General features: G+C 46.4%; 2 protein-coding genes across 3 annotated transcripts; one reads left to right on the top strand and one right to left on the bottom strand.

Annotated features, from left to right (window-relative positions):
- Window positions 1-7102: 7102 nt before the first annotated feature.
- Pced1a (PC-esterase domain containing 1A) lies at window positions 7103-12629 on the bottom strand. Of its 2 annotated transcripts, none has more exons than XM_070006898.1 (8): window positions 12417-12629; window positions 11314-11458; window positions 10781-10860; window positions 10432-10670; window positions 10192-10342; window positions 9861-10107; window positions 7816-8085; window positions 7103-7511 (listed from the first exon to the last, which is right to left on the bottom strand). In XM_070006898.1, the coding sequence occupies exons 2-8, from the start codon at window positions 11435-11437 to the stop codon at window positions 7264-7266; spliced, it is 1359 nt and encodes a 452-aa protein (XP_069862999.1). In that variant the 5' UTR covers window positions 11438-11458; window positions 12417-12629; the 3' UTR covers window positions 7103-7263. The 2 variants fall into 2 exon arrangements, with proteins under 2 accessions (XP_069862999.1, XP_069862998.1); XM_070006897.1 differs by lacking the exon at window positions 12417-12629 and adding an exon at window positions 11763-12206.
- Window positions 12246-26601, top strand: Vps16 (VPS16 core subunit of CORVET and HOPS complexes). The gene is made up of 24 exons (XM_070006899.1): window positions 12246-12378; window positions 19197-19285; window positions 19467-19564; window positions 19651-19779; window positions 19860-20004; window positions 20127-20242; window positions 20370-20492; window positions 20616-20671; window positions 21232-21321; window positions 21421-21515; window positions 21683-21759; window positions 22184-22315; window positions 22411-22538; window positions 22921-22956; window positions 23118-23226; window positions 23396-23530; window positions 23630-23738; window positions 23822-23919; window positions 23995-24102; window positions 24390-24467; window positions 24561-24730; window positions 24815-24911; window positions 25770-25873; window positions 25990-26601. The coding sequence occupies exons 1-24, from the start codon at window positions 12326-12328 to the stop codon at window positions 26132-26134; spliced, it is 2520 nt and encodes an 839-aa protein (XP_069863000.1). The 5' UTR covers window positions 12246-12325; the 3' UTR covers window positions 26135-26601.
- Window positions 26602-27662: the final 1061 nt, after the last annotated feature.

Genomic DNA, 27662 nt, shown 5'->3' with positions numbered 1-27662 from the left:
ATACAAATAAACACAATTGACTTTTGTATACTCTCTTTGTCTTACAACCATGACTACAGAGGTATATTTAACTACTTTGTTACATTCATTTTTAGTGCTAGTAGCTTTTTAAAAAATAATTTCCAACAGGCAATCCTGTTGTCTGCCAACCAAAGTTGGAAACCTTCACCTTTGTCTCTTTAATTTATATTTCTCATGTTACTGCAGCAGCTAGGCCTCCTGTAAGTGAAACATTGAATAGAAATGGTGAAGATGAACATATGTGTTTCTAATCTCAGGGGTAAAGTATTTGGTTTTTATCTTTGTTAAGTATGATGTCAGCTGGAAGTTTTACATGGATGCCTTCTATCAAGTTGAGACTATTTCCTTTTTTCCTTCTATTTCTACTGTTTGGAAAGCAATGGAATGGAATGGATACTGAATTTTGTCAAATCCCCTTTCTATCTCTACTAGAAAGATCACATTAAAAATTTAGTGATAATGTGGTTGTTAGTTACTTTTTGAATGTGATCTAAATTTGCTTTCTTGGTTTAATAAGTAGTTTGTGCTGTTTGAAGATGATAAACTTGGTATTTCCTCCTTTTCTCAGAAATTACTCAAACAAAAGTGAAAATGAGAAACAGAAATGCAAATAGCAAGACTGATGAAATCAGGAGAGAGCAGAAACTCCAAGTTAAATAGACAGGCGGGTGGGAGGGGGGGACAGTGTAAAATGAGTGCAAATTGGTATATCCACTTTGAAGACCAATGAGTAGCATTTACTAGAGTTCAGCATTTACATATTTGATAACCTAACAATTCCACTGCAAGAGAAACAAGTACATCTATCCACCTAAAGACTTGAGCAAAAACATTCAGATGCTTTATTCATAATAGACAAAATCTGAAAACAATTCAAATGCCCATCAACAGAATGTATACATTGTATTCTTTACATCTAAGGGAATGCTGTATACTAGGTAAGAGATAACAAATTACCAAATGATGCAATGTCATGGATAAACCTCATAGAAGTAAACTGGAAAGAAGCCAGACAGGAGTGCATTTCATGTGATTTTGTTACATGGTTTCAAAAACAGTAAATTCATGTGATAGAGATGGGAGTAGCGGTTACCTTCGGGGGAGGGGAGGTACTAAGAAGGGGCATAGAGAACTTCCTGAGATGATGGAAAATTTCTGTATCTTAAAGCTGGGTGGTGGTTACATGGACACGTGAAAATTCAGTAAGTCATATACTATGTGTTTTTATTTGCATGTAAAATGTATGTATATTATACGTTAATGAGAATCAGGATACTTTCTTCCCAGAAATATGAGTATCTTAACGTGGAAACATAGAAGTAATTTGGTAAAGGAAACAAATATGTAATTCATTGTGTAAATACAACGAAGCAGAATGACAAATTAGTCCTCAGATACACAAAAAGTAATTTTTATGTTTGGGCATCTATTCATGATCAATATTGTTAGGAAACTAAGTATGGAAAAGAGATTTTGTTGTTGTTGTTGTGGGATTTGAACTCAGGGCCTGCACAGTGTCCCTGAGCCTCTTTGTGATCAATGTTAGTGCTCTACCACTTGAGATAAGAGTGCCACTTCTGTTTTTTGAGTGGTTACTTGAAGATGAGTATCAAGTGGCCTTTTCTGCCCAGGCTGGCCTCGAACCACAATCCTCAGATCTCAGCCTCCTGAGTAGCTAGGGTTATAGGCATGAACCAACCACTGGCTCCAGGTGGAAAAAGTTTGTAACTGAATAAAAGTTAATTTTCAAAAACCTATAGCAATCCACACAATTTTTAGTTGTGGAAGCTTAAAAGTTTTAAATCAAGTGGCTAAGACAAATAGTTCAATAAGCTGAGGACCACATAGGAAGATGCTCTCTTCTGGTGATATCTTTTAGACTGATGTGTTCTCCTTTGCTTTCACTTTAAATGTTTGACAAGTACACAGTGCCACACACAATCTAACACTTGAGGGGCGGGGGGGGAAACTGGTCGTGGGGCCTGAACTCTGGGCCTGGGCGCTGTCCCTCAGCTCTTCAGCTCAAGGCTAGCGCTCTACCACTTGAGGCACAGCGCCACTTCCGGCTTTTTTCCTTTTTTGTTTATGTGGTGCTGAGGAATCGAACCCAGGGCCTCAGGCATGCAAGGCAAGCGCTCTACCACTAAGCCACCTTCCCAGCCCCACCAATCTAATACTTGGAATGATTTGTAAATTCCACTCATTAGGATGAATGAAAAAGCCAGTTCAAGAATAATATCTACTGAATTCCATTTATATAAAATTATTATTATTTGCCAGTCCTGGGGCTTCAACTCAGGGCTTGGCCACTGTCCCTGAGCTTCTTTTGCTCAGGGCTAGCACTCTACCACTTGAACCACAGCACCACTTCCAGCCTTTCCTGTTTATGTGGTACTGTGGAATTGAACCCAGTGCAAGCAAGGCAAGCACTCTATCATAAGTCACATTCCCAGCCCTAAAATTATATTTTGTGTGTAGAATTTGAACTCGAGGCCTAAGCACTATAGCTTTTGTTTTCTTTCTCAAGGCTGGTACTCTACCACTTCAGCCACAATTCCACTGTCAGCTTTTTGGCATTAATTGGCAAGAGTCTCACAAACTTTTCTGCCCAGGCTGGCTTTGAAACACATCTTCAGATCTCAACTCCTGAGTAGGTAGGATTACAGGTGTGAACCTACAGTGCCTGGCTCTATATTAAAAATGCAAATTGATCTATATAGAAAATAGATCATTATAAATGATTGGGGACAAATGGAGGAGACATGAGGAAGTTGTGGGAAGGGATGAAGTGGGGAAATTACAGAGGCAAAACTTGATTGTGAGTTTCATATATGTGTGTGTGTGTGTGTGTAGATGAAATATACATGTCAATTACATTTTAATAAAGCAGGCTTTTAAAAAAAGAATAGTTTGTTTCCTTGTGATAAGAGTTTATTATTATATTTTCACCAATTCATGTCTAGATGTATTTCAACACAGAACTGAACAATTTATTCAAGGAACTGGATAATGGAACAAAAGGCAAAGTATCCACTTTTGTTGGGAAATTTGCAGTACATTAAATGTTTCTTTTGGGGGGGAATCCATTATACTTTTCTCAAAAGAATATTTTCCCCATCAAAGGTAAAGGCAGGAAAAAAAAAGGCTGACATCTCAGCTGAAGTGTTCATGAACTCTATACCTTTTAGAACGTCTTGATATGGCAAAAATATAGGATACTGGATCCATTTTTATGGGGGGGGCTGGGGTTTGAACTGGAGGTTGAACTCAGAATCCCATGCTTGAGGTAGGCAGTTACTCTATTGCTGGAGTTATGCCTCCAGCCTAGGATTGACTCTTTAAAAAAGGAGACTGAACCCAACACAAGTGTCTAACACCTATAACCCTAGCTACTCAGGGGGCAAAGATCAGGAGGCTTGTGCTTAAAGGCTAGCCTCAGCAAAAAAGCATAGAAGATCCCATCACAACCCAAACAAACAAACAAACAAAAAAGCTGAGCACAGCAGTACAAATCTGGCACTACAGCTACTTGGGAAACAATAATAGGATTTGAGGTTCAAGGAGGTAGAGTGTAAAGGCAAATAACTCTATTCCTAAAGATAAAGCAAAAATGACAGGGGCATGGCCCAAGTGGTAGAGTGTCAGCCTAGTGAAGCACAAAGTTGAGTTCAAACCCTACTCACACACACACACATACTGTCCCAGCATTCAAAGAGGCTGAGCTGTGAGGACCACAAATTCAGAGCTAGCCTGTGCCAGTGGGATCCTATCTAAGCAGAGAGAGAGAGAGAGAGAGAGGGAGAGAGAGAGAGAGAGAGAGAGAGAGAGAGAGAGAGAGGGAGAGAGAGAGAGAGAGAGAGAGAGAGAGAGAGAGAGAGAGAGAGAGAGAGAGAGATCAAAACTATTATCTTATTGGAGGGAGTTACAGAGATTTTCTTAGTAAATGATTTCCCAGTGGTCAGCTATGAGCACTTTTTGGACAATAAAGTCTGAGTTCTGGTTTGCCTAAGTAGCCAGCTGTTGGTCCACATACTCAGGGCAACCTAAGATTTTCATCATTTTTGCATCTCAAAGCAAAGCCCGGGAAATTATTTAAATGTAAATGATGATCTATATAAAGCTATTTTTAAACCTCTTATTTCCCTATCATGGCTGCACAGAATCTGTAAGAGAAATCAATCTTTGTTTTGTATTATGTGTATTATAACAAACAAACACTAAAATTTCTCCTTCAAACCTAACCAGATTAAGCTACTTCAATAAATTTTATTTTATTTTTTGCCTGTGCTGGGGCTTGAACTCAGGGCCTGAGCTCTGTCGCTGAACCTCTCTATGCTCAAGGCTAGTGTCTACCACTAGAGCCACAGCGCCACCTCCAGCTTTTTCTATTCATATGGTACTGAGGAATCAAACCCAGGGTTTCATACATACTAGGCAAGGCCTCTACCTCTAAGCCACATTCCCAGTCTCTCAATAAATTTTAAAGGGATGTGAACAACAACAAAAAAAAGAGCCGGACACCAGTGGCTCACGCCTGTAATCCTAGCTACTTTGGAGGCTGAGATCTGAGGATCTAGGTTCAAAGCCAGCCTGGGCAGGAAAGTCCGTGAAACTCTTATCTCTAATAAACCACCAGAATACTGGAAGTGGTGCTGTAGCTCAAGTGGTAGAGTGCTAGCCTTGAGCTGAGGGACAGCAGTCAGGCCCAGAGTTCAAGCCCCACGACTGACAAAAGAAAGAAAGAAAGAAAGAAAGAAAGAGAGAAAGAAAGAAAGAAAGAAAGAAAGAAAGAAAGAAAGAAAGAAAGAAAGAAAGAAAGAAAGAAAGAAAATGGTTGATACATGGAAGTAGGTGATGTAGAAAGAAAGAAAGAGAAAATGGTTGGTACATGGAAGTAGGTGATGTAAGCCTCACAGCAAAGTGGAATGGAAATTAGAAGTATGGAGGAAGAAGAGAGAAGATATTGAGGTCATTAAACAGTCTCCAGGCTGGATGCTGGTGGCACAGGCCCATAGTCCTAACTACTTGGGAGGCTGAAATCTGAGCATCCACGCCAGCCAGGACAGGAAAGTCCGCAGGACTCCCATGTCCAATTAACAACCAAAAAGATGTAAATAGAGCTGTGGTTTAAGTGGTAAAGCACTAGCCTTGGGCAAAAAAGCTCAGACAGTGCTTAAGCACTGAGTTCAAGCCCCAGTGTAGAAGAAAAAAAAAAGTTTCCAGATTGCTGAAACAATTGAGAATCAGGAAAGAGTGGAAGAAACAAGGAAGAAAGCCTTATTAAGGTTCTATAGGAAAGGTAGTGGGGAATTCTTGAAGAACAAGCTGGCAAGGGAGAGAGAAGTCTAGGGAGGCTGGGTGAGCTGTGTTGCTGTTTTCCTGAAAGTAACTCCAGGTGCTGTTTTTTGTTCTTGTTTATTTCTTCAGCAAGAAGGAAACCCTAGAGTCAAGAGGTGACAAAGTGTCTGGATAGAAAAACAAGGTTTTGAGAAGGAAATGCATAAAGTAATGACAAGGGACTAGGTAAACTGGATGCAGCTGAAGAAGGCTGTTTCAAGGCTGGATTCTTTCCGTTAATGAAAAGGGGAAAAATTAATTTTTATGTAACGATCAAACCTTTAATCCCTAAAAAACCAAAAAAGCTATCTATTTTTTTAAATATCCCTTTCCATTTCTTCTTCATGCCAGCGAAAGGCAATTTTTCTTCAGGTACTGTGCTGTCACTTTTATAATCTCTTGGCTGCTCTGAAGGTCTTTACTGACTTACACTGTCTGTACCCTTTCTATGCTCCAGCAAGTGTTAACCAGGTCCTTTCATTTGCATTTGGTCTAGCAGATTGCTATCCATGACTGACACCTGATGTGGCATTTCTTTGAAGGTGAGATGTTCATGCTTTCTTTCAAGGTTTCATTTACAATTATAGAAATGTTGAGAATTCTGCCATGCTTTTCCACCCATTCTACTTCAAGATTATTTAATAGATCTTTGTGTTAACTTACATTTTTTTTGTCACTACATCACTCCTGAACCTACTACCTTGTTCTATCCCCCACTGTTCCTCATTTTTCAACCCACATTTATCGCCGGTGTTCTTTGTAGGGCCAGAAATCCAGGGTCAAGGCCAATTGTCAAAGCCAAGATCCTGAACCCTCTCTGCTGTTGATTAACATGGAGTTCAGCACAGCCTTCTCACCTTCAGTGAATTTTTTCCCCCATCACCACCAAAGAAGTTGGTCAGTGTTTGCTTTGTTCCCACTTCACATTATATCAAGTAAATAGGTTGTGATTGATCTTCTACTTGGATGTAGGAGCTTCATTGTTTACTTCCAACCACCTACAGAATGACTGCAATGTGCCAAAAAATCATATAAGTTACTTGTCTTTTTAACCTTTGGGGTAGATGAAGAGACTACATGCAACTAAGAGATATAAATGAGAATTAGCTGGATCTAAAATTCCATACAAAATACTGATAGTTTTTCCAGCCCTGGTGGCACATACATGCAAGCACCCAGAATGCTGAGGTAGGAACATCAAAAATTCAGTGAGATCAAGACCAGTCTGGGCTAAAAAATGAGACTGTCTCAACCTCCCCCCAGAACAAATTTTAACTCAGCCTGGGACTATTGTCCATTTCCAAAGAGCTGCTGATATCAGGCTGGCCACCCTCTGGGGTATTTAAGTATATGTGTCCTAGTGAAAGTACAAATGAATGTTAGAGGAGCACAGTCAATTATTTCTAAAGCCAGGTGCTGGTGGCTCACGCCTGTAATCCTAGCTACTCAGGAGGATGAGATCTGAGGATTGCAGTTCAAAGCCAGCCTGGACAGGAAAAGCTATAAGACTCTTATCTCCAATAAACCACCAGAAAACTGAAAGTGGTGCTGTGGCTCAAGTGGTAGAGTGCTTGTCTTGAGCTGAAGAGCTGAGGGACAGCACCCAGGTCCAGAGTTCAAGCCCATGACTGACCAAAAAAAAAAAAAAAAAAAAATCTAAATAGTGGGGTCCAAAGGCCAAAGATGGGAAAAGCTCAGAAGCAACCTCCCCAACTCTTGTTCATGGTTTTGGGAGACCCACTCCCTTACACAGGAATATGTCACTCTGTCCTTCCATGCCTTTATTGGTGACAGCAATGGACAAGATCAATGTCAGGCATAGCAGACATCCTATCCCAGCACCTAGGGTGTTAGGCAGGCCTTGAAGAGTCACTGGCACACCCAACCGCAAGCCCAACACCCACTCTACCCAGGCCATGTTCCCGAATGGGCATGTCCCCGTCTGTCTAGTTTGTATGTGTGGATCAGTCTGTCTGAGTGTCTGAGCCGCTGTCTACAAGGTCCCCCCATCCTTGGCACATGGTAGGGGCTGTTGGGAACACAGCGTGACATCCCCCGGACGACCACAGGGCTCCGCTGCTGACCATGGGAGACAGGGCCAGAGACTGGAGGTGGCAGGGGGCCAGGCACAAAGTTCACTCCAGGGCCACATCCTACAAAAGAACCAGTTATTATCAGAGTTGGGCTTTGACCAGAATGAGCACAGCTCTGCCCACAAGCAGCTCTACTTCTTCAGGGTTTCTCGGGCTTTTGCTTCTCCATCTACAAATTGGGTATACTGCCTCTCCTACCTCCAGAGTGGGAAACCGTGAGAAGTAATGAGTCTGCTGTAACAAACCCAATCCTGGAGGTACAGGGATACCCAACTCCTCTCTGACTGTCTGGGCCCAGGAGGCAAGGCTGGGGAACATGCAAGGGGAGGTTGGGGGTATGAGGGGAGGCTGCAGAGGCACCTACCTAAGTTGGATGGCATCGAGAAGTCCTCCGTTGAATTATAATTGAAGAATTCATGAGGTGGGAAGGGCTGGCCCGGGATAAATGAGGCATCTTGGGGAAGAGGTGGGAACAAGGGAGGTGGCGAGGGCTGAGGAAGGGGGTAGGGAAAAGATATAGGAGGGGGCAAAGGAGAGGGTGGGGGCAAGGCCAGCTGTTCCCCGAAGTCTGGGGGCTGCCTATGGCTTCCCTGGAATGGATGATCCGTCTTTGACCAGTCCTCAATCCATGGGTCTAGGAATGGGATGATTGTTTTAGGTAGGCTTAGGAAGCCAGCTTGCCCTGAACTCTGGCTACTCATACTTTCAGAACTCTATTCCAATCTCTTCGAGAATAAGGCCACCAGTCAGAGCAACCTGATTTTCCTCATTCTTTACCCAGGTTTCCTCATTCTCTTCCATTCTAGACCAAGCTCAAGGTATGCCCCCCTTCTTTACTCCTCTCTCAGCTACCTGTGTTCTAAACTTATGCAACCCTCCCAAGCCTACTTCCTTTGCTTTCTCAGTCCCTGTATCTTTAACTTGTTCTTAAGCTATCACAAGGAACATTTTCCCCATTTCCATCCCCTCATCAATCACTCACTTCTTTTTGACCCCATGCCTTCAACATTTTTTCCTACTAAAAGTAACTGCTCACAAATGTAACAAAGTCCTTTCTTCCTGACAGCTACCTGGTATAGCTAAAAAAAACTCCAACCTCTCCCAAAGTGCCTCTACCCCATCTCCTTGTTTCCCCATCATCACTCTTCCCTGTCAATGCAAGGCATGAACACTGTTCTGTTTTCTCCTTCACAGTTCACAATTCTTGCCTTTCCCTCTATTTCTGCTAGGTACCACGCATCGCAAGTCTACTGTTCTCACATTGGCCCTAATCAAATGCACCAATTCATCCTCCTACTCCAGATCAACTGTTCCTTTGCTGTTCTTCATTTCCATAGCTCCTAAGTTCAATTCAGAAAGCGGGAGCCAGTATAAACTAACCTTAAGCCTTTAGAACTTCCCTTTCTTTACTGGGGAACAATTCTCTCAACTAAACATCAAATAAATTGAACCTTTTTAAAATCTAAGTTCTAATTCACCTTCCTGGTGCTCCAACTCCTAGTCAGTAAGCCTAGAGATCTGCCTCTATGCTATTTCTGGCCTCTGCTCCCTACACTCTCCAGTGCTACAATAAACAGCATTAAGATGATTTGTGTTTTGAATGCAACAAACACTGTATTCCTGACGCTATGTACAGAGCAACTGTGGCAGACAATGGAATGGAGGGGGTAAGCGGTTAATGAGTGAGGTAGGAAGCTTGCCCTTTGGGGAAATGATGCAGAGGAGTAGATAGGTAAATAACCAGCCATGATGTACCTTTATGAGCAGGCAAGAGCTGGGAGGTTAACAAAGAAACAAATGTTCAGCAGCAGAGGATATCACAGCTGAGATCCGATGGAAGAAATGCCTCCAAGATAAGCAGAAGTTCCCAGCAATGACCACAGATAAGGCCAGAGGAGAGCTGCACTAGGCTGAGCTGAAGAGCCTATGGCATGTTGTCTACTAAGTCCATCACCACAAGACCAACCTTCTCTCAAGAACCCCAGAGGTTACATCATGTAATATCACCTTTTCATCTGACCATGCACTACCCCAAGCCCAACCCATAGGCTTTCTTGCCTCTGCCACACTGCATGGACCTTTCCTGTTTCTGTTTTCCTATCTCTTATACCCATGTCTAGCTAGAAATAACCTTATTTTTAACTTTTGATACCCTGTCTTATATAATCAATGTTGGCATAAACACATTAGTGTACACAGAAGGGATTACATGTTAGACTGTAAAGAACTGAAAATCTGGAACTAAAATGTTGCTGCAGTGCACCAGGGAACCAGAAAGGAGCACTCAGGAACAATAACAATTGAAGGGATCCTTACTCTCCATGAATCTCTGTTCCATTCCTTTCCTGAGCCTTATCCTCTGAGGACCCTACCTGCATGGCTACCCGTCCCCTCTGTGGCAGGGCTCACCAGGGGGATAGTCTCGCCTGGGTAGTTCCACACCCCATGCATCGGCTACGTGGGCCAGAAGCAGGTGTGAAAGGTGGCGGTGTGCGTGCTGGTCCCAGTGAACACCATCTCGATGACGGTGCCGAACTGCATGTCGGAAATGAAAGTGGAGGTCCAGGACATCAAAGCAGTGATCCCCAGCTAGGGTAGCGCTGTAGAAGTTCCCTTCAACCACATCACGACGCAGAGAGCCGGCCAGAGGCTGGAGCTGATTGAGAAAGTGCGGCCTCTAAGAGGACGCCCTACCAACTAACAGCCCCATCCTTTGACCAGAAGGGCCCCAATCACTTGCCTCTGGAAGAAGGAAACCCCCAGTGACACGCTCCCCCAGGGGCATTGCCATGTTCCACACCAGTAGACAGGAATCTGGCAACACTTGGTCCATGCGCACAAATACTCGTTTTAGGTTCTCTCTGTAGCTCTCCATTGAGTAGCGGCCATACCTGTTAAGAAACACATAGGGTGGGCAAGAGCACAGAGGTGGAGCCATACCTCCACCTCCAAGCAGTATTTCCCTTTTCCCCATCCCAACCTGGAGAGATCCCAGAGGCAGGAGTTGATGATCACCAGGTCCGGGGCAGGCCCGTATGTCAGCTCCTCCAGGATATCCTCAAGGTACTCGGAGTAAACGCGGGTGAGGAAGTAGAAGCGTACAAGGTGGTGGCCAGAACCCGAGCAGAACTGGCGGACCTCACGGTACTGTGTCCCGTTGTGCAGCTCACCTAGCTGGCCCCCAGCCACCAGCTGGTCCTGTTCAAAGCTTAGCTCCCCCTACCCACCCACCCCCACCCAGCTAGTCAGACCCATGCCAGGGAGGTGGACCTTGCCAGGCCAGGGTCTGCACCCGCCCACCACTGGCATGGCTGCCGACCTTCCCTCACCTTGGCTTTCAACTGGGCAACTGTAAGCAGTGAGTCTTTCTGGAGCAGAAGCACCAGGTCCTTATATACAGCTCTCTGGACTGCAGGGAGACAGAGATCCCAAGGCTGAAGCAGCCCTCACCCCATCCCAGCTCATCCCAAGTCCAGGCAGCCTGTCTTCCCTGGGCTGGGCTGCCCAACATCAGCCCGGAGGAGTTCTGGTGAGGGTTAAAAGCCTTGACAGACTTTGTGCCATTTAGCTGTGTCCTTGGCATAGTTAAGATGACCAGGACACCCAGGAGACACAACACAATCCATAACTCCATTTAGGAAAATTATGGAGGACTGTAAGGAAGCAAGAAAGATGGTAACTAAGTAAAGATAGACTAAAAAGCACCCAAGTTACATCTGCCGGGACACCTGTGGAAGGTGCATAGGGAATAAAAGGGAAAAATTTAGTGGGCTAAAATAAAGTAGGGAGTAGACAGGTCTGAGATGCAAACATGGAGCACAGGTGTGGGACTGGGAAGTGTCATCCTCGAGGGGGCACTCACTGGAGTCCCCCAAGATGACCACGAACTTGTTGTGTAGCAGCTGCTGGACTTCCGAGGCTTGGAAGTGGACCATGGCGCTTCGCAGCGGGCGGTGCGGCACCTCGTTTTCCAGACAGAAGACCATGCCGCCACCGACAACCACGGGCTGCAGGGAGAAGCTACTAAGCGGCTCGGCTCCGAGCAGGTCGGCCCCAGGGCCCGCCCTGGGATAAATGAGACTCGCATCAGCCCCTCCCAGGTTGCTCAGAGCTACAGGGAGGGGGTAGCCAGCGCAGTACAGGGCCCATGGCGACGTCAGCCTCGGGCACACTAGACTCAGAAGGCCAGGGGTCGCCCGGCCCGCAGGCCCTCCAGGGCACTGTGGCGCTTCCCGCGCGGCACCGCCCTGCGCCCCGCCACGTGCCCGCCACCGCCCCGCGCATGCGCGCGCGCCCTCTCGCGCCAATTACCGAGTCCCGGGGCTCCGCGCAATTCACCGGCGAGCTGGGCAGGCCCGCGCTACGCGCGCCTGGCCCGCGGAGGGCTCGTGGTCAAGCCTCATGTTCCCGTACCCCGGGAGGGCAGTCGGTTCTGCAAAGCCCCAGCCCCGCAGAGCCTATACGCCCCGGCTAGCCGTCGGTGCGCAGCCCAACGCCCAGTGCTCTCCATGCGTGCGTCACGGAGGCACCGACGGCGCCTCAGGCCTCGGCGCCCCAGGCGGCGATGCTCACGGCTCCCACTTCCGGTCACCCATGTCCCGCCCCTCACGACCCCCAACGCCGGAGGGAACTAGAAGGCCGCAATGTCGGCCGCCGTAGTGGGTAGGAATTAGGGCCAGGCCCACCCGCGCGGGCGCAAAGCCCGGGCACGGGCGGGGGCACGGCAACCACAGAGTGCGGCTGCCCACAGTCGTGATGGCTGCAGGGGCGGCCTCGCCACGTGACCCAGACGGGCGGAAGCGGAAGTGCCGGCCTGGAGCCTGCACTAGGTGGCGGTTCCCCTCAGCGCTGTCTCGCCGCTGTCGGCAACAGCCATGGATTGCTACACAGCGAACTGGAACCCACTCGGGGACTCTGCCTTTTACCGGTGAGCCGTCCTGTCTTCCCGCCCACGGCCCGGCTTACCCCCCTTGTCCGCCGGTTCGAGTCTCCCGGCGGAGCCGGCGGTGCTCGCCCCTGTCACTGCAGATTCCGGGGTCCGCCCCGCGGCCGGTCTTCCTGCGAGTCGGTCACTTAGCACTGGGCCTCCTAGGGGCCTTCCCCCTGCTTCAGAGAAGGAAATTGAGGCAAGTGCGGTGACCACCCCGAAGCCTTGGTCTGCCAGCTTCCGGAAGGATGCTCAGATCACGTTGGGGGAGGCCGCCCTCAGTGACAGCCAGTGCCCAGTCTTCTGCCGGAAAGTACAGCTGAAGTCAGACCACAGGGGCGCTCGGAGGGGGGCGGAATCGCCCGGCGGGCGGGGTGACTGTGATGACCAAGGCTGGGAGAATCTCGGGGCAGCTCGAGTGAGGACCCCTGGGTAACTGCAACCCTCTCATGGGAGTTGAAGAGTCCAGAAGTCTTAAGCGAATCACAGCGTTACGCTGACCAAACTTCTTTATAGTGACTTCCCTTTGAATGAGACGCTACATATTGCTTGTAGAACGTCTCTTTATACATCCTATTTGTCTCGCCCACCTCATTTGCTGCCCTTACCCAAATGTTATGTTACAGTTGTAGAGAATTGGCAAGGATTTCAAGTGCTCGACAGTTGATGGCTTTCCACGTTTGCCCAGACCTGCAGTGCCTTCTGTGCACACTACCATTTCCCTCTTTATCACTCCTTCAGGACTTAGTTTAAATGTTGTCTCCAGAACCTGGCTTGGTCTTTCCTCCAATTGAATCTTTTGGGCTTTACAAGACCCAGCACTAGTCCGTTGTGTGCGGCACAGTAGAGCAGTATTTATATGGGATTCTTCTGCTAAACTGAGTTTCTGAGGGCACGTATCTTGCATTTATCAACAATGCATATTTAGAAACGTGTATACTACTTGATATTTTTTATTTATTTGTTTATTTTGGAATCAGGGCTTGGTTGCTGTGCTGTCCTTGCGTTTTTTTTGTTTGTTTGTTTTTTTGCTCAATGCTAGCACTCTACTACTTGAGCCACAGCTCCACTTCCAGCCTTTTTTTCTTTCTTTCTTTTTTTTGGTTGTTAATTGAAGAGTCTCTCACATTCTTTCCTTCCATGTCTGGCTCTTTGAGCAGTGATCTTCAGATCTCAGACTCCTGAGTAGCTAGTGATTTTAAGGAATCACCTACAGATCGCAAAGACAGTTTGAATCCTATTTCAGTAGGAAAAAAAATCCCTTTTTTGCTAATGAAACTATCTACTATTCTAATTCACTTATGCATATTTTTAAATTAATTTTTTGATTCACGGTGTAATGTATTTCCTAGATAGCCAATGCCTATGGTAGGGTTTGGTGGGGGAGGGAGTTGTTTTGTTTTTGCTTTTGTTTGTTTTGGGTTTATTTTTGTTCTTCATTTTTTGTTTGTTTGTTTTGTTTTTGTTTTGGGCTGTGGGGCTTGAATTCAGCCTGGGCACTGTCCCTTAGCTCTTCAGCTCAAAGTGAGGGCTCTGCCATTTGAGCCACAGCGCCACTTTTGGTTTTCTGGTGGTTAATTGGAGATAAGAGTCTCACAGAGGGCTGGGAAGGTGGCTCAGTGGTAAAGTGCTTGCATTGCATGCATGAGGCCCTGGGTTTGATTCCTCAGCACCACATAAGCAGAAAAAACTGGAAGTGGCGTTGTGACTCAAGTGGTAGAGCATTAGCCTTGAGCTGAAGAGCTGAGGGACAGCACCCAGGCCCAGAGTTCAGGCCCCACAATGGACAAAAAAAAAAAAAAAAGAGTCTCACAGACTTTTCAGCATGGGCTGGCTTTGAACCTCGATCCTCCAATCTTTGCCTCCTGAGTAACTAGGATTACAGGTGTGAGCCACCAGCACCCGGCTGCATGTGGTAGTTTTTAGAGCTCTGTTACATTTGTTCATTTGTAATTCCCTCAGGAATATGTCTTATAGTATGCAATAATTTAGTTGAAAATCAGTAGGATATACCAATAATTTCACTTTAGAAAGGAAAATATATCAGCTGACAAAGGTAACCATATCATTAAGTATTTATAAACCAGCTAGTTGACACACTGTAAAAAATATTAGCTAGGGGGCTGGTAAGTTGGTTCAGTGGTAGAGTGCTTGCCTTGCATGCATGAGGCCCTGGGTTCAATTCCTCAGCACCACATAAACAGAAAAAAGTTAGAAGTGGTGCTGTGGCTTAAGTGGTAGGGCACTAGCATTGAGCTGAAGAGCTAAAGGACAGCATCCAGACCCAGAGTTGACACACTTTAAGAAATATTAACTTGCATTTACTTTTTTTGTTGTTGTTTTTTGCCAGTCCTGGGGCTTGAACTCAGGCCCTGGGCATTGTCCCTGAGCTTCTTTTGCTCCAAGGCTAGTGCTCTACCACTTGAGCAACAGCGCCATTTGCAGCTTTTTCTGTTTATGTGGGACTGAGAAATCGAACCCAGGGCTTAATGCATGCTAGGCAAGCACTCTTAGCACTAAGCCTTATTCCCAGCCTTTGCATTTAATTTGGAAAGACTTGTTGCCTCTCCAGACTTGCAAGTCAAAGAGTACTGAAGACAATTGACCTTATTACCACATAATTCCTATTTACCAAATAAAAGTTTTGTGGATTCACAAAGAAATTTGGTTTTGGGGTTTTTTTTTTTGGTCAGTCGTGGGGCCTGAACTCTGGGCCTGGGCATTGTCCCTCAGTTCTTCAGCTCAAGACTAGTGCTCTACCACTTGAGCTACAGCGCCACTCCCAGCTTTTTCTGCTCATGTGGTGCTGAGGAATCAAACCCAAGGCCTCATGCATGCAAGGCAAGCACTCTACCACTGAACCACCTTGCCAGCCCCACGAAGAAAGCTCTAAAAGGATGTGGAGTTCATAGACCTGGATCTGAGTAGCTAACCTTCCCTTAGCTGTGGTATACAGCAGAAAAATTAGGAGTCTAAGCTTTGCTATGGAGGATATTTATGGTCTAAATTGTTAATGTACTGAGACTTTCTTACCTACTGGACACTGTGCCAAGTACTTTGTTAACTTGCTTAAACCTTAAAACCCAATTAGGTAGGAGGCATTATGATTAACCTCATCTTCCTAATGAGAAGCCGAGGCAGATAAACCGGGTTATAATGACTAGGTTCCATAGCTGGTAAGTGGTAGACTCTAGTTTTAGATTTTGTGCTCAAGTATAGGGTTCTTTTGAAAATAGGAAATACAGGAGCACATACTAGTTTCTCCATCAAAGTGAAAATGCTTTAAGGGCAGGTATGTAGCTTTGTGCCTATGTGTATAAAGCTAGGATCTAATCTATGTTCTAGTAAGTGAGTGAATGAAAACAGGTGGGCTACATGCATTTTGAGTCCTATTTGCAGGACAGGATTCTATTACATTGGTGGTGGTATTCTAGGGAACTCATTTGAGTTTGGGAAGGTATGGAAAAGAAATGATGGATAGTTGTTTTGGAACTCTAGTCATTTTTATTCTAAAAATGCAACTTGAGTTAATCCCATTAGTGAACTTGATCCAACCTTTGCCAGGCTGTGTCTATATGTAGAGCAGACATGTACTCAGTCTGGCTTATGGCTAGCAGGTAAGGCAGCTGTATCATAGCAGCATTTGATCATAGTCACTATGAGGATACAAGAATATATAACCTAAGAGAATATTTAATAGATGAGATGAGGGGGAGGGAGGCAGAAGTAGAGAAGACTTTCTGAAAGAAATAGTAATATTCCATCCACGGGGTGATAAAGAATACAATATACAAAGGAAATGCCCAGTATTTAGTGATCTACTTCCTGATAGTCTGTCTGTCTGAGTCCAATCAGTAAGGAGACTTATACTTGGAAAGTTAATTTTAAAAATTACTAAGTTGTGATTTAAAAGTTTAAGTTATAAGAAAACCTTACCTGAAAAAGACAACTCAAGGAATGGCAACTTGGAAGGGTAATCTCTTCCCAGACTGAGGTTCAGACCCTGTTGAAGAAAATAAAATTGCAGTCTACTAGATGGAGAAAAGTTCACTGATTTGCCTGGGCCATAGCTGATGCATAGTATTGAACAAGCAAAATACCACCCTCTAGAGTGCAGGAGACAGGGGATGCGTGCAAGCTTCCATGGCTGCTGGGGTATGGACTTGCAGCAAGTGTAGGTATGCAGGTAAAGGCCTGGAAAATGTCTATAAGGCAAGCCACACCCAGTGACTAGTTATGTGTAAAGGGAGTAAGTATGTAAAGCAAGCATGCTAGGATGCAGGTGGTGCAGCTAAGGGCCAGGCATCTTGGTATACAGAGGAATTGATTGCTTGGTGTGGGCAGGAAGCCTGAAGTCCTGTGTTGTCCAGAGAGTCAGCAGAAATTGATCTGGCAGTGTTTTCCAGGTGCATGACTGGGGCTTGCACCAACCAAGTGCCTTCACACCCTTCTTGCTGGATGACAGCTACTGCTGGGTCAGGTCCTCATCCTTTATTCTCCCAGCACCCTCTGCTGAGAAAGTTTAGCCTCACATTCCACATTCAGGAGAAAGGCTTGAAGGACTGTCATTATCATAGACTCCATACTGAAGGGTGAATTTGGAGCTGAATAACAATCAGTTGATAACTAACATGTGGGTCTGTGTGAATCTATTTTCTTATTTGTTTTTTTACCCAGTGATTTTAGTAACTGTCCACATTTTTATACTACATACAAAAGTATATACTATAAAGATACAATACTAGATGTCTCCTCATCCACCACCCTTCCCAAAGGTACCCACCGTCTTTAGCTTCATGGGGAAGCCTCCATACATTTCTCTGTATATTTACATACATGTGTAATTATATGTTAACATGCTCATCAAAAAATGTATGTTCAGTTTTTTTTATTGCATAGTCTCATATGGTTCATGCCAAGCTACAATCTACTTGTTTCACTTAAGATATCATAGAGAACATTTTGTGTCAGTACCTACAGAATCATGTTAATAGGCTCAGAACATTTTCCAGAATGGCCATAGTTTATTTAACTAGTCCTGTTTTGGTGGACATAAGGAGTTTTCCAGTTTGAACTAAGTCAAAGGATCTACACAGTTAAAAGACAGTGTTTCATTTTTTTCTATAATGACTGGACCAATTTATGCTTTCCTTAATATGTATGAGTACTCATTATTCCACTTCTCAAAAATACTAGAGTTTGGGGAGAGATGGTAATTGAGGTTTGAACCCATAGCCTTGCCATTAGATAGACAAGTGCTCTATTCCTGAGCCTTGGCGCCGCCTCCCCCCATCCCCCACTTTTTTTTTTTTTTGTTCTGGTCCTCAGGCTTAAGCCACAGTTCTACCTCTAGCTTTTTGGTGGTTAATTAGAGATAAGAGTCTCACAGACTTTCCTGCCCTATCTGGCTTCAAATTGTGATCCTCAAATCTCAGCTTTCTGAATAACTAGGATTATAGGCATGCACCACTAGTGTCAGGCACAAAGAATTTTCTTTCTCCCATTCTATGAGTTATCTCTCAGTTCTAGTAACTGTTTCTTTTGCAGAAACCATTTAATCTGATGTGGTCCCATTTGTCCATGCTTGCTCTTATTTTCTGGGCAATTGATGCCCTATTCAGAAAAATAATTACCTGTGCCTATACCTTCCAGATTTTTCCCTATGTTCTCTTATAGTTTCAGAATTTCCAAAGTTATACTTAAATTTTTAAAAAATACATTTGGAGTTGATTTTTGAGAGATAGGGTTGAAGTTTTAGCCTCTTTTATGTGAATACCCCGTTACCTAGCACCAGTTGTTGAACATGCTCCCCTTTCACAAGTGTTTTGGCTCTTTTATCAAAAAGTAGATAGCTAGCTGGGCACTGGTGGCTCATGCCTGTAATCCTAGCTACTGAAGGGGCTGAGATCTGAGGATCATGGTTCAAAGCCAGCCCGACAGAAAAGTCCGTGAGACTGTTATCTCTAATTAACCACCAGAAAACCAGAAGTGGCGCTGTAGCTCAAGTTGTAGAGCACTCGCCTTGAGCTGAAGAGCACAGGGATAGCGCCCAAGCTGATTTAAGCCCCATGACCGACAAAAAAAAAAAAAAAAAAAAAGAATGTTTGGGGGAAATTTTTATCCGAATTTTTGTGCATTTTAAGTTGTCTTTGCTGCAGTTTTATAAGAATCTTCATCAGGTTTATTCTATCTTAAAGGTTTATTTATATTTTGGATTGTAGGCATGTTGTATCCCATGCCTGCTTGTGATTTCATTATCTCCTTTTAACACTAATTGCATCTCTCACCCCAGTCCCATCTCACTGAAATATTTCTCTCGGATGTCTTTCAGGCACTGGTAGCTTAGAGCCTCTAAAACTCAATCAGTAAGCATATGTAGACCCCAGGGTTGAAAGTGCCTAACGCCATTCATTGTTAAGAACCAGAAGTATAAGAAGGTCTTCCTACCTTGAGAGACCTTTTCCAGAGTTCTTATTTCCTACTAATACCAGCTGGACCAGCCACCTTACCCTACTTCTATCTCAGTGTGTGCTTTGGATATTGGCCACACAGCCTGCCTGTCTGAGGAGCTCTTGCCAATCTTGGACACTTGCCTCAAAAGCCACATCCTTCCCTGCCAACACCCTCTGATTCTTTGCTGCTATCCCTAGGCCAGCATGTGGTCAGTTTCTATTTATCATCATCCTTGTCTCCACTTCTGGGGTGGGGAGACTCTTCTACTGCCTTGTGGAAGATAGATGGAAGCTTTAGGAATTCCTCTGAGACCCCCTGGATGCAGATTCATGAAGAAGTTAATCTGCTCATTTCTGTGTGGACAGGAAATATGAACTGTACAGCATGGACTGGGATCTGAAGGAGGAACTCAGGGACTGCCTGGTAGCTGCTGCGCCCTATGGGGGCCCCATTGGTATGTTGTTTTCCAACACTACATGCTCTGGGACCCAGGCTCTTGACTCTTGGAGATTTGCTGTCAGATTGTTTTCTGCCAATTCACTTTGCTGGGGTGCTTTTAATTCTGGGTGTCAGGGTGAGGCCTGCCCCATGTGAGATATATAGATCTAGAGGAAAAATGTCTTCTTGAATTACAGCGCTACTGAGGAACCCTTGGAGGAAAGAGAAAACTGCCAGTGTGAGACCAATACTTGAGATCTACTCTGCTTCTGGCATGCCTCTGGCCAGCCTGCTGGTGAGCACCCCAGACTCTCTGGGACTAGGTGCTGAGTAGTGCTTTCTAATCCCATGGATAACCTCAGGAACTTCTCTACTCTGTAGTGGAAGAGTGGACCTGTGGTGTCCCTAGGCTGGTCAGCTGAAGAGGAACTGCTCTGTGTGCAGGAAGATGGTGCAGTACTTGTTTATGGACTTCATGGTGACTTCCGGAGACACTTTAGCATGGGCAATGTAGGGGCCCAAGGGGGATGGAGAAGGAGGGTGGAGTTTATGAGTCAGTGGAATGCTCAACCCATGACCCTTTTCTCCAGGAGGTACTCCAAAATCGGGTTCTAGATGCCCGGATCTTTCACACAGAGTTTGGTTCTGGGGTAGCCATCCTTACAGGAGCTCATCGTTTTACCTTGAGTTCCAATGTGGGTGACCTTAAACTCCGCCGGATGCCAGAAGTGCCAGGTGAGCCCTTACCCACCTCAGATAACCATTCAATATGACTGATATGCCTTTAGCCTATGGGACCAGCAGAGGCAGAAGCGAAGGGGTCCAGTCATTGAGACTGTCCCCTCTCCTGGTTGAAGGTCTGCAAAGTGCACCTTCTTGCTGGACTACACTGTGCCAAGATCGAGTGGCACACATTCTTTTGGCTGTGGGGCCGGATCTTTATCTCCTGGACCATGGAGCCTGCTCTGCAGTGGTGAGGAGTGGAACAAATAAAGGGCTGGGAGAAGCAAAGGGAAATCAATCTGTCTCGTGTTCTCTGAGCTAGTCTCTCTGGCTCTGAGAAGTCAGTCTGTCTGGTATCCTCTCCTTCTGTGCTCCAGACCCCCCCTGGCCTACCCCCAGGAGTAAGCAGCTTCCTGCAGATGGCTGTTTCCTTCACCTACCGACATCTGGCCCTCTTCACAGACACAGGCTACATCTGGATGGGGACAGCATCACTCAAGGTATGATACTAGGACAACAAGGGATACCATGCCTTGTTCAGGGAAAATATATTGGTAGCAAGCGGCTTTTCAACCAGACTGGTGTCTGCTGGATGAAGCTATGACATATTTGCACCCTTTCAGGAGAAGCTGTGTGAATTCAACTGCAATATCCGGGCACCTCCGAAGCAAATGGTCTGGTGAGGGTAGGAGAGTTCTTTGGAGGTGGGGCTGGGATATAGCCTTAATTTCTGGGATATTTTGCTAAATTGGCAAAGCTAAGCGGGGCTTGGATCTCCCCTTCTCTATGCACTTAAAGAAAACTATTGTTGGGTTTGGGAAAGTGGCTCAGTGGTAGAGTGCTTGTCTCGCATGCATTATGCCCTGGGTTTGATTCCTCAGCACCACATAAACAGAAAAAGCCAAAGTGGCTCTATGGCTCAAGTGGTAGAGCACTCACCTTGAGCTGAAGAGCTGAGGGACAGTGCCCAGGCCCAGAGTTCAAGCCCCACGACCGACAAAAAAAAAAAAAAAAGAAAAGAAAGAAAACAATTGTCCACTGAGGGCTACTCTCAGGAGCTGGCAGCACTGGTTGAAGGGGAAGCAGTCAGGTCAGCATATAGCTAGAGGGATGGAATAAGGGGTATATAAGAATGTTCAGAGCTATCCATGGCAAAGAGATACAAATAGTGATGTGGGAGACATGGCTATAGGCCTGCTATCCTGTAAAAATCTCAGACATGTGTTGTGTTGCCCACAGGTGCAGTCGTCCTCGCAGCAAGGAGAAGGCTGTTGTAGTGGCCTGGGAAAGGCGGTTGATGGTGGTGGGTGATGCTCCTGAAAGCATCCAGTATCCTTAGATGGCTGTTTGTGTGGATGAGAGAGGGAAAGAAGGGTCACCTGCCCCACCCTATCTTTAGATACCCTTGGGAGCCTTGACTTTGCTTAGGTTTGTGCTAGATGAGGACTCCTACCTGGTGCCTGAGCTTGATGGGGTCCGAATCTTCTCCCGCAGCACCCATGAATTCCTGCATGAAGTGCCAGGTAAGGCCCCACAAGGGCACTGCATAACTCAGGGCAGGGCTCCATGCTTTCTCCTGGCCTGACACCTCACCTCTCCCCACTTTCCTGGACTATGATCCAAAGTAAGTTGAGGCAGAACTGGGAATTTTCTTGTCTCTTGCTCTCACTCACTAACTTCTTCCCCCCAGTGGCCAGTGAAGAGATCTTCAAAATTGCTTCAATGGCCCCTGGAGCGCTGCTATTGGAGGCCCAGAAGGAGTATGAGGTAGATTCCTGGGCTTCTTCCCAGGCCCCAAGAGCTTCTCCTTCCCTTTCCCCTGATTGGCTCAACCCCTTGTCTCTTTTTTGGCAAGTTTAGGAACACTTAGGTGCCACCTCTCAAGAGAAGGGTTTAGACAAGACACCTGCCTGGGCTGGTAGGCTGACAGGAATAGTATCTTACATGTGGTGGTGAAAAAGGACAGAGTGGCCCCTCTCTTCCCAGCCAGGCACAAATTGGCACTGTTATTGGAGGTGTCGAACCCTCTTTCCCCTATGGCAATTGTGGGAACCCCAGGTCCAATAAATGGGATTGAGGCCTGATCTCTGGCCTGTTCAGCCCCTCTAAACCAGCCCAGTTAAGAGAAACTTGGGGCCAGAAGTGGAATATCTCCTGTCATGATGTTCTGTCTTTGGGCTTTCCTCCACAGAAAGAGAGTCAGAAGGCAGATGAGTACCTGCGGGAGATCCAGGAGCTGGGGCAGCTGACCCAAGCTGTGCAGCAGTGCATTGAGGCTGCAGGACACGAACACCGGCCAGACATGCAGAAAAGTCTTCTCAGGGTTGTCCTGGAGGGAGTTCTGAGGGAGGCAGTCCTGGAAAGGGTGGGCTGAGTAGCATGGGAAGCTCTCTTCCATTACCCTTTGGCTCTTCTCAGGCGGCCTCCTTTGGAAAGTGTTTCCTGGACAGATTTCCACCTGACAGCTTTGTGCACATGTGCCAGGACCTGCGTGTACTCAATGCTGTTCGAGACTACCACATTGGGATCCCTCTCACCTATAGCCAGTATCCCCATGCATGCGGAGAAGGCATACAAGCAGGGGGTGGCAGGAGAAAGGGTTGGAGATATGCCCAGATAGACCCTTGGAAAAAGGCTTTTTAAAATTTTTTTATTTTTGTGCCACTCCTGGCACTTCCAGTCAGGGCGTAGGCACTGTTCTTGCGCTTTTGTGCTCTAGGCTAGTGCATGAAATACAACTCTACTTCTGGATTTTTTGGTGGTTAATTGGAGATGAGTCTTATGGACTTTCCTGCCTGGGCTGGCTTCAAACCCATACTTAAATCTCGGCCTCTTGAGTAACTTGGCTTACATTTGTGAGCCGCCAGTACCTGGCCTTGGCAAATAGGCTTTTATTTACAGCTGGATCCTTAACCAAAGAAAATAAAGATATAAGCAGCTCACCATCCAGGTGCTTCTGGACAGGTACAACAAACCCAGGGGTACTAGAGCCAAGCTAGACATGGGTGGCTACTGCAGCCTTTGGTGGGGTCTTAAGGTCACTGCTCCTGATAGATAGGCTGGGGCCGCTCTTCTTCCTCTATCATCTCATCTTGCCCTTGCACCCTTGTGTTCTTTTCTTCTAGGCTTGTGTTGCGGAGGCTTTACCCGTTGGCCATTCAGATATGCGAGTATCTGCGCCTTCCTGAAGTTCAGGGTGTGAGCAGGATACTGGCTCACTGGGCCTGCTACAAGGCAAGGATGTGGGGTGAGGTCCAGGGGCACTGAGGTAATTTCAGTTCCTACTGAGGTGTAGGAAACACAAAGTATAGGAGTGAAGGGTGGGTTCTGATTGAGGGTACTCTAGTTGAGGGAGGCATGAGATCCAGTTTTTTGTTATACACCCCCCCAACACACCTTACAGGTACAGCAGAAGGATGTGTCAGATGAGGATGTTGCACGGGCCATTAATCAGAAGCTGGGGGATACGCCTGGCGTCTCCTACTCTGACATTGCTGCGAGGGCCTATGGCTGTGGCCGCACGGAGCTAGCCATCAAGGTATGGGCATATAGCCCTCCCCAGGTGTTCTGATGTGAATGCTCAAGGCTCTCACACCAGCTTTTTCTTTCCCTTTGTGCCTTCCTCCCCACCCCACAGCTGCTGGAGTATGAGCCACGCTCAGGAGAGCAGGTGCCCCTCCTCCTAAAGATGAAGAGGAGCAAACTAGCACTTAGCAAGGCAATTGAGAGTGGGGACACAGACCTGGGTGAGCAAGGTTTGGGTGAGGGCTAGGCTGGGGTCCTTCACGAGCAGGCCCAGTCTAGAAGCTGTATTCACCTTGTCCTACAGTTTTCACAGTGTTGCTGCACCTGAAAAATGAGCTAAACCGAGGAGACTTTTTTATGACCCTCCGGAATCAGCCCATGGCCCTGAGTTTGTACCGACAGGTATGTGGTAGGCAGGGAGGATGGAGCCTCCTGGGTTTTTGAGTTGGCCTTGCTGACTAATTGTCTGTTACCTAGTTCTGTAAGCATCAGGAGCTGGAGACGCTGAAGGACCTTTACAATCAGGATGACAATCACCAAGAGTTGGGCAGCTTCCACATCCGAGCCAGCTATGCTGCAGAAGAGGTCTGGGGTCATAGTGGGCTAGGATTACTTATCTGGTTCCTTCTCTAGGAATCTAGACACCCATATTGGTACACACCCCATCTGGTCATCATCATTGAGGGAGAGTCTGAGAAGACCTAAGGCCAGTATAGATGCTGATCTCAGAGGAGCTAGCCCATCCCTCTAGGGGATGTCCCTTTGCATATAAGGCTGACCCCAGCAACTCTAGGATTGGGGAGAAAACTCACCTGGGTTGGGAGGACCAGGGCCCTGTGCATTGTGGACCTAACCCACCCCTGTCTTTATAGCGTATCGAGGGACGAGTAGCAGCCCTACAGACAGCAGCCGATGCCTTCTACAAGGCCAAGAATGAGTTTGCAGCTAAGGTTTGGCCAGCTTTTTAAAGGTCCTTTGTCATAGCTTCTTGGACTTTATTCCCTGTCCTGTTCATCCCCAGGATGCTTTGTCTTGGTCCCCAGGCCACAGAGGATCAAATGCGGCTCCTACGGCTACAGCGGCGTCTAGAAGATGAGCTGGGGGGTCAGTTCCTAGACCTGTCTCTGCATGACACTGTCACTACTCTCATCCTTGGTGGCCACAATAAGCGTGCAGAACAGCTGGCACGTGACTTCCGCATTCCTGATAAGAGGTAGATGAGGGCCTGGGCTGTGTCTAGTCCTAGAACTGCCTGTTTCTTCTGCATGCAATATGTTCAAGTCCAACTTCCCTGTAGACTCTGGTGGCTGAAGCTGACTGCTTTGGCAGATTTGGAAGACTGGGAGGAGCTAGAGAAGTTTTCCAAGAGCAAGAAATCACCCATTGGCTACCTGGTGAGATCTTCCCTCATCTCCCCTACCACCAGTAAGGGTAGTCCTTGGCAAGGAGTTAGGCAGTGGGACTGGCAGAAAGGCCCATTCATGTTACCTGTTAGGCTGACCCATGCCCTTAGCCAGTACTTCCTGTGTCCATGAGAATGTGGGAATACACCATGCACTGTGCTGGGTGCACTGGAGAATGATCCTGAGCAGATGCTGAGGGGTATGAGAATGAGCTGCTGTCCCTGAGGAGGACCATAAGGACACCATATGCCTGCAGGGAAGTCCTGCTTAAGTTAGGGACAGAGAGGAGAGGGAGAATCCAGGGAGGATATCAGGTTGTTTCCTGTGGCAGATGGTATAGAGAAGTAGAGTTCAGGTTTCATAATGACAGCCTTAAGAGAAGACATAGGACCTGAGAGGGTATCCTGTTGTAGATGGTGGTAAAGGGTGAAAATAATTAGTTTCAAGGCTCTAATGGATCTTTTCTAATGTTCTTTTTTGTTGTTGTTGTTGGTCATGGGGCTGAACTCTGGGCCTGGGCGCTGTCCCTCAGCTCTTCAGCTCAAGGGTAGCACTCTACCACTTGAGCCACAGGGCCACTTCCAGCTTTTTTTTGCTTATGTGGTGCTGAGGAATCAAACCCAGGGCCTCATACATGCGAGGCAAGCACTCTACCACTGAGCCAACTTCCCAGCCCCGAATCTTTGCTAATGTTGATCACAGCTATTCTTGTGCAGATGGGGAGGGAACTATATATACTATTTAGTATATAAAATATCTATAGCCAACATATCCATTGGGATTTTGTTAAGGAGAACTGGGAGGGCTATGCTTTGTTTTCTTTCCCCTTCCCTTCCTTCACCTTCAAAGCCCTTTGTGGAGATCTGTATGAAACAACACAACAAATATGAGGCCAAGAAGTATGCTTCCCGTGTGGGTCCTGAACAAAAGGTCAAGGCATTACTACTTCTTGGGTATGTCAAGTGAGGGCCCCATGGGTATGAGGTGGCTAAACCAGTGGGTTGATAAGAAGCAAGGTTGGTGCTCTTGGGCAGCCCCAACACCATCTCCTCTCCTGCTCAAACCACAGTGATGTGGCTCAGGCTGCAGATGTAGCCATTGAGCACCGGAATGAGGCTGAACTGAGCCTTGTATTGTCACACTGCACTGGAGCCACAGACGGGGCTACAGCTGACAAGATTCAGCGGGCCAGAGCACAAGCCCAGAAGAAGTGAAGAACCTCTAGAAGCTTTGGGGAAATCTCCTATCCTGGACTTGGCAGAAGGGTCACTCCAACACCTCCCCTCTCAGGGTAAAGCTGAGAAGCTGGGAGGAGTCTAAGGATACAGAGAAGCCTGGTTATTTAGAATGGTTATTTTACACAAACTAGCCTGAGAAAAGCAAGCATGAGGGGACCGAAGGAGTGACTCGATTGGCAGAATGCGTACCTAGAACATGGCGCCTTGAGTTCAAACCCTAGCCCACTCCCCACCCATAAAATAAAATATTAAAGCAGAACCATCTAGACACTGCAACAGAATTTTCCATCTTTGTGAAGATGCTGGCAATAGGTCCTTATAAGAGGGACCTATCTGCCTCTTATAGTTACTAAGGAAAGCTCTCTCAAAAATCCTAGGAAGATTATGGGGAGAAATGGCATGAAACTTAAACACAAACTCAATAAAAATCACAATGAAAAGCATTCCGTATATGTGCACACACTTTTGAGAGCCATGCTGAACACTTGGCAAGTATTGCATTTATTCCTCATGAGATTGGTAGCATCACCCCTCTTTATAGAAGAGGAAATTAAAGAAGAGGACCAGGGAGATTAGTTACAGCAAATATGTGACAAAACCAGGATTTGAAAGCCAGGTTGACTCCAGCTGGAACTGGAATATGGAATTGAGGCAAGGTCCTGTGTTGCTCTGCAGTGAGGGTTGGAGGATTAGTAGGATACATGTGATCATTCAGTTGTGGGGGTTAGAAAAGAAGCCTTTGGGAAAAACCTTGCCTGCTGAACAGTGATGAGCACTGGGCCAAAGAGAAAGAGGGTGAAAGATCTGCTAAACACAGAGGATGGAAAAACTTCCCCAAGAATTATGAACTGGGGACCCCGTGGGTCCACCCCATCTCATTGAAACCTGCCAGTCAGTAGAGGCACCTGCTTTGCTCTCCACTCTGTCCCCAGCCTGTAGTCTGTGTACTCCAATGTACCATGGCACTGCCACCTGTCACTGTGGGCATTTTTGTCTAGCAGGAGGAAGAACCAAAGCCCAGAGAGTAAGCAGCCTTCACTAACACCCCAAGCCTGACCATGCTTTAAAAAAAAAAAAAAGAGAGAGAGACTCTGGGCCTAGATAGTCCCTTTTTCCCCCATCTGATTTATGTTAGTTCGTAGAAATCCTCCAAGGAGATACAAATCAAATTGTCAGACAACCATTTTTTATGCTTACCATTTATTATGTGGGTCAAGAATGTGGTCAGCATGCAGCAGGGATGGTTTGTGTATGTTCCACAATGTTTGTACATCAGCCGGAAGACTCAGAGGCTGAGAGTGACTTCACAGCTGGAGGCTGAAATCATTTGGTAGCTTGCTCACCCACATGTCTGTATGAAGCTGGTTATTGACCAGAACCTTAGGGTTTTTGACCAGAACACCTACAACCTGGGGTACTTCATAGTTTCTCCTAGTCCCTAGAATAAAATCCATTTTGCTGTTGCTAACCTAGCACTGAAGCCCCTTGGTGTCACATTTGCCAC

The sequence above is a fragment of the Dipodomys merriami genome, unplaced genomic scaffold (genome assembly GCF_024711535.1).
Source record: "Dipodomys merriami isolate MVZ:Mamm:240054 unplaced genomic scaffold, mDipMer1.0.p SCAF_7, whole genome shotgun sequence".
Classification (NCBI taxonomy): Eukaryota; Metazoa; Chordata; class Mammalia; order Rodentia; family Heteromyidae; genus Dipodomys; species Dipodomys merriami.
The sequence above is the reverse complement of the archived record's forward strand: the minus strand, read 5'-3'. Positions and strand labels throughout refer to the sequence as shown.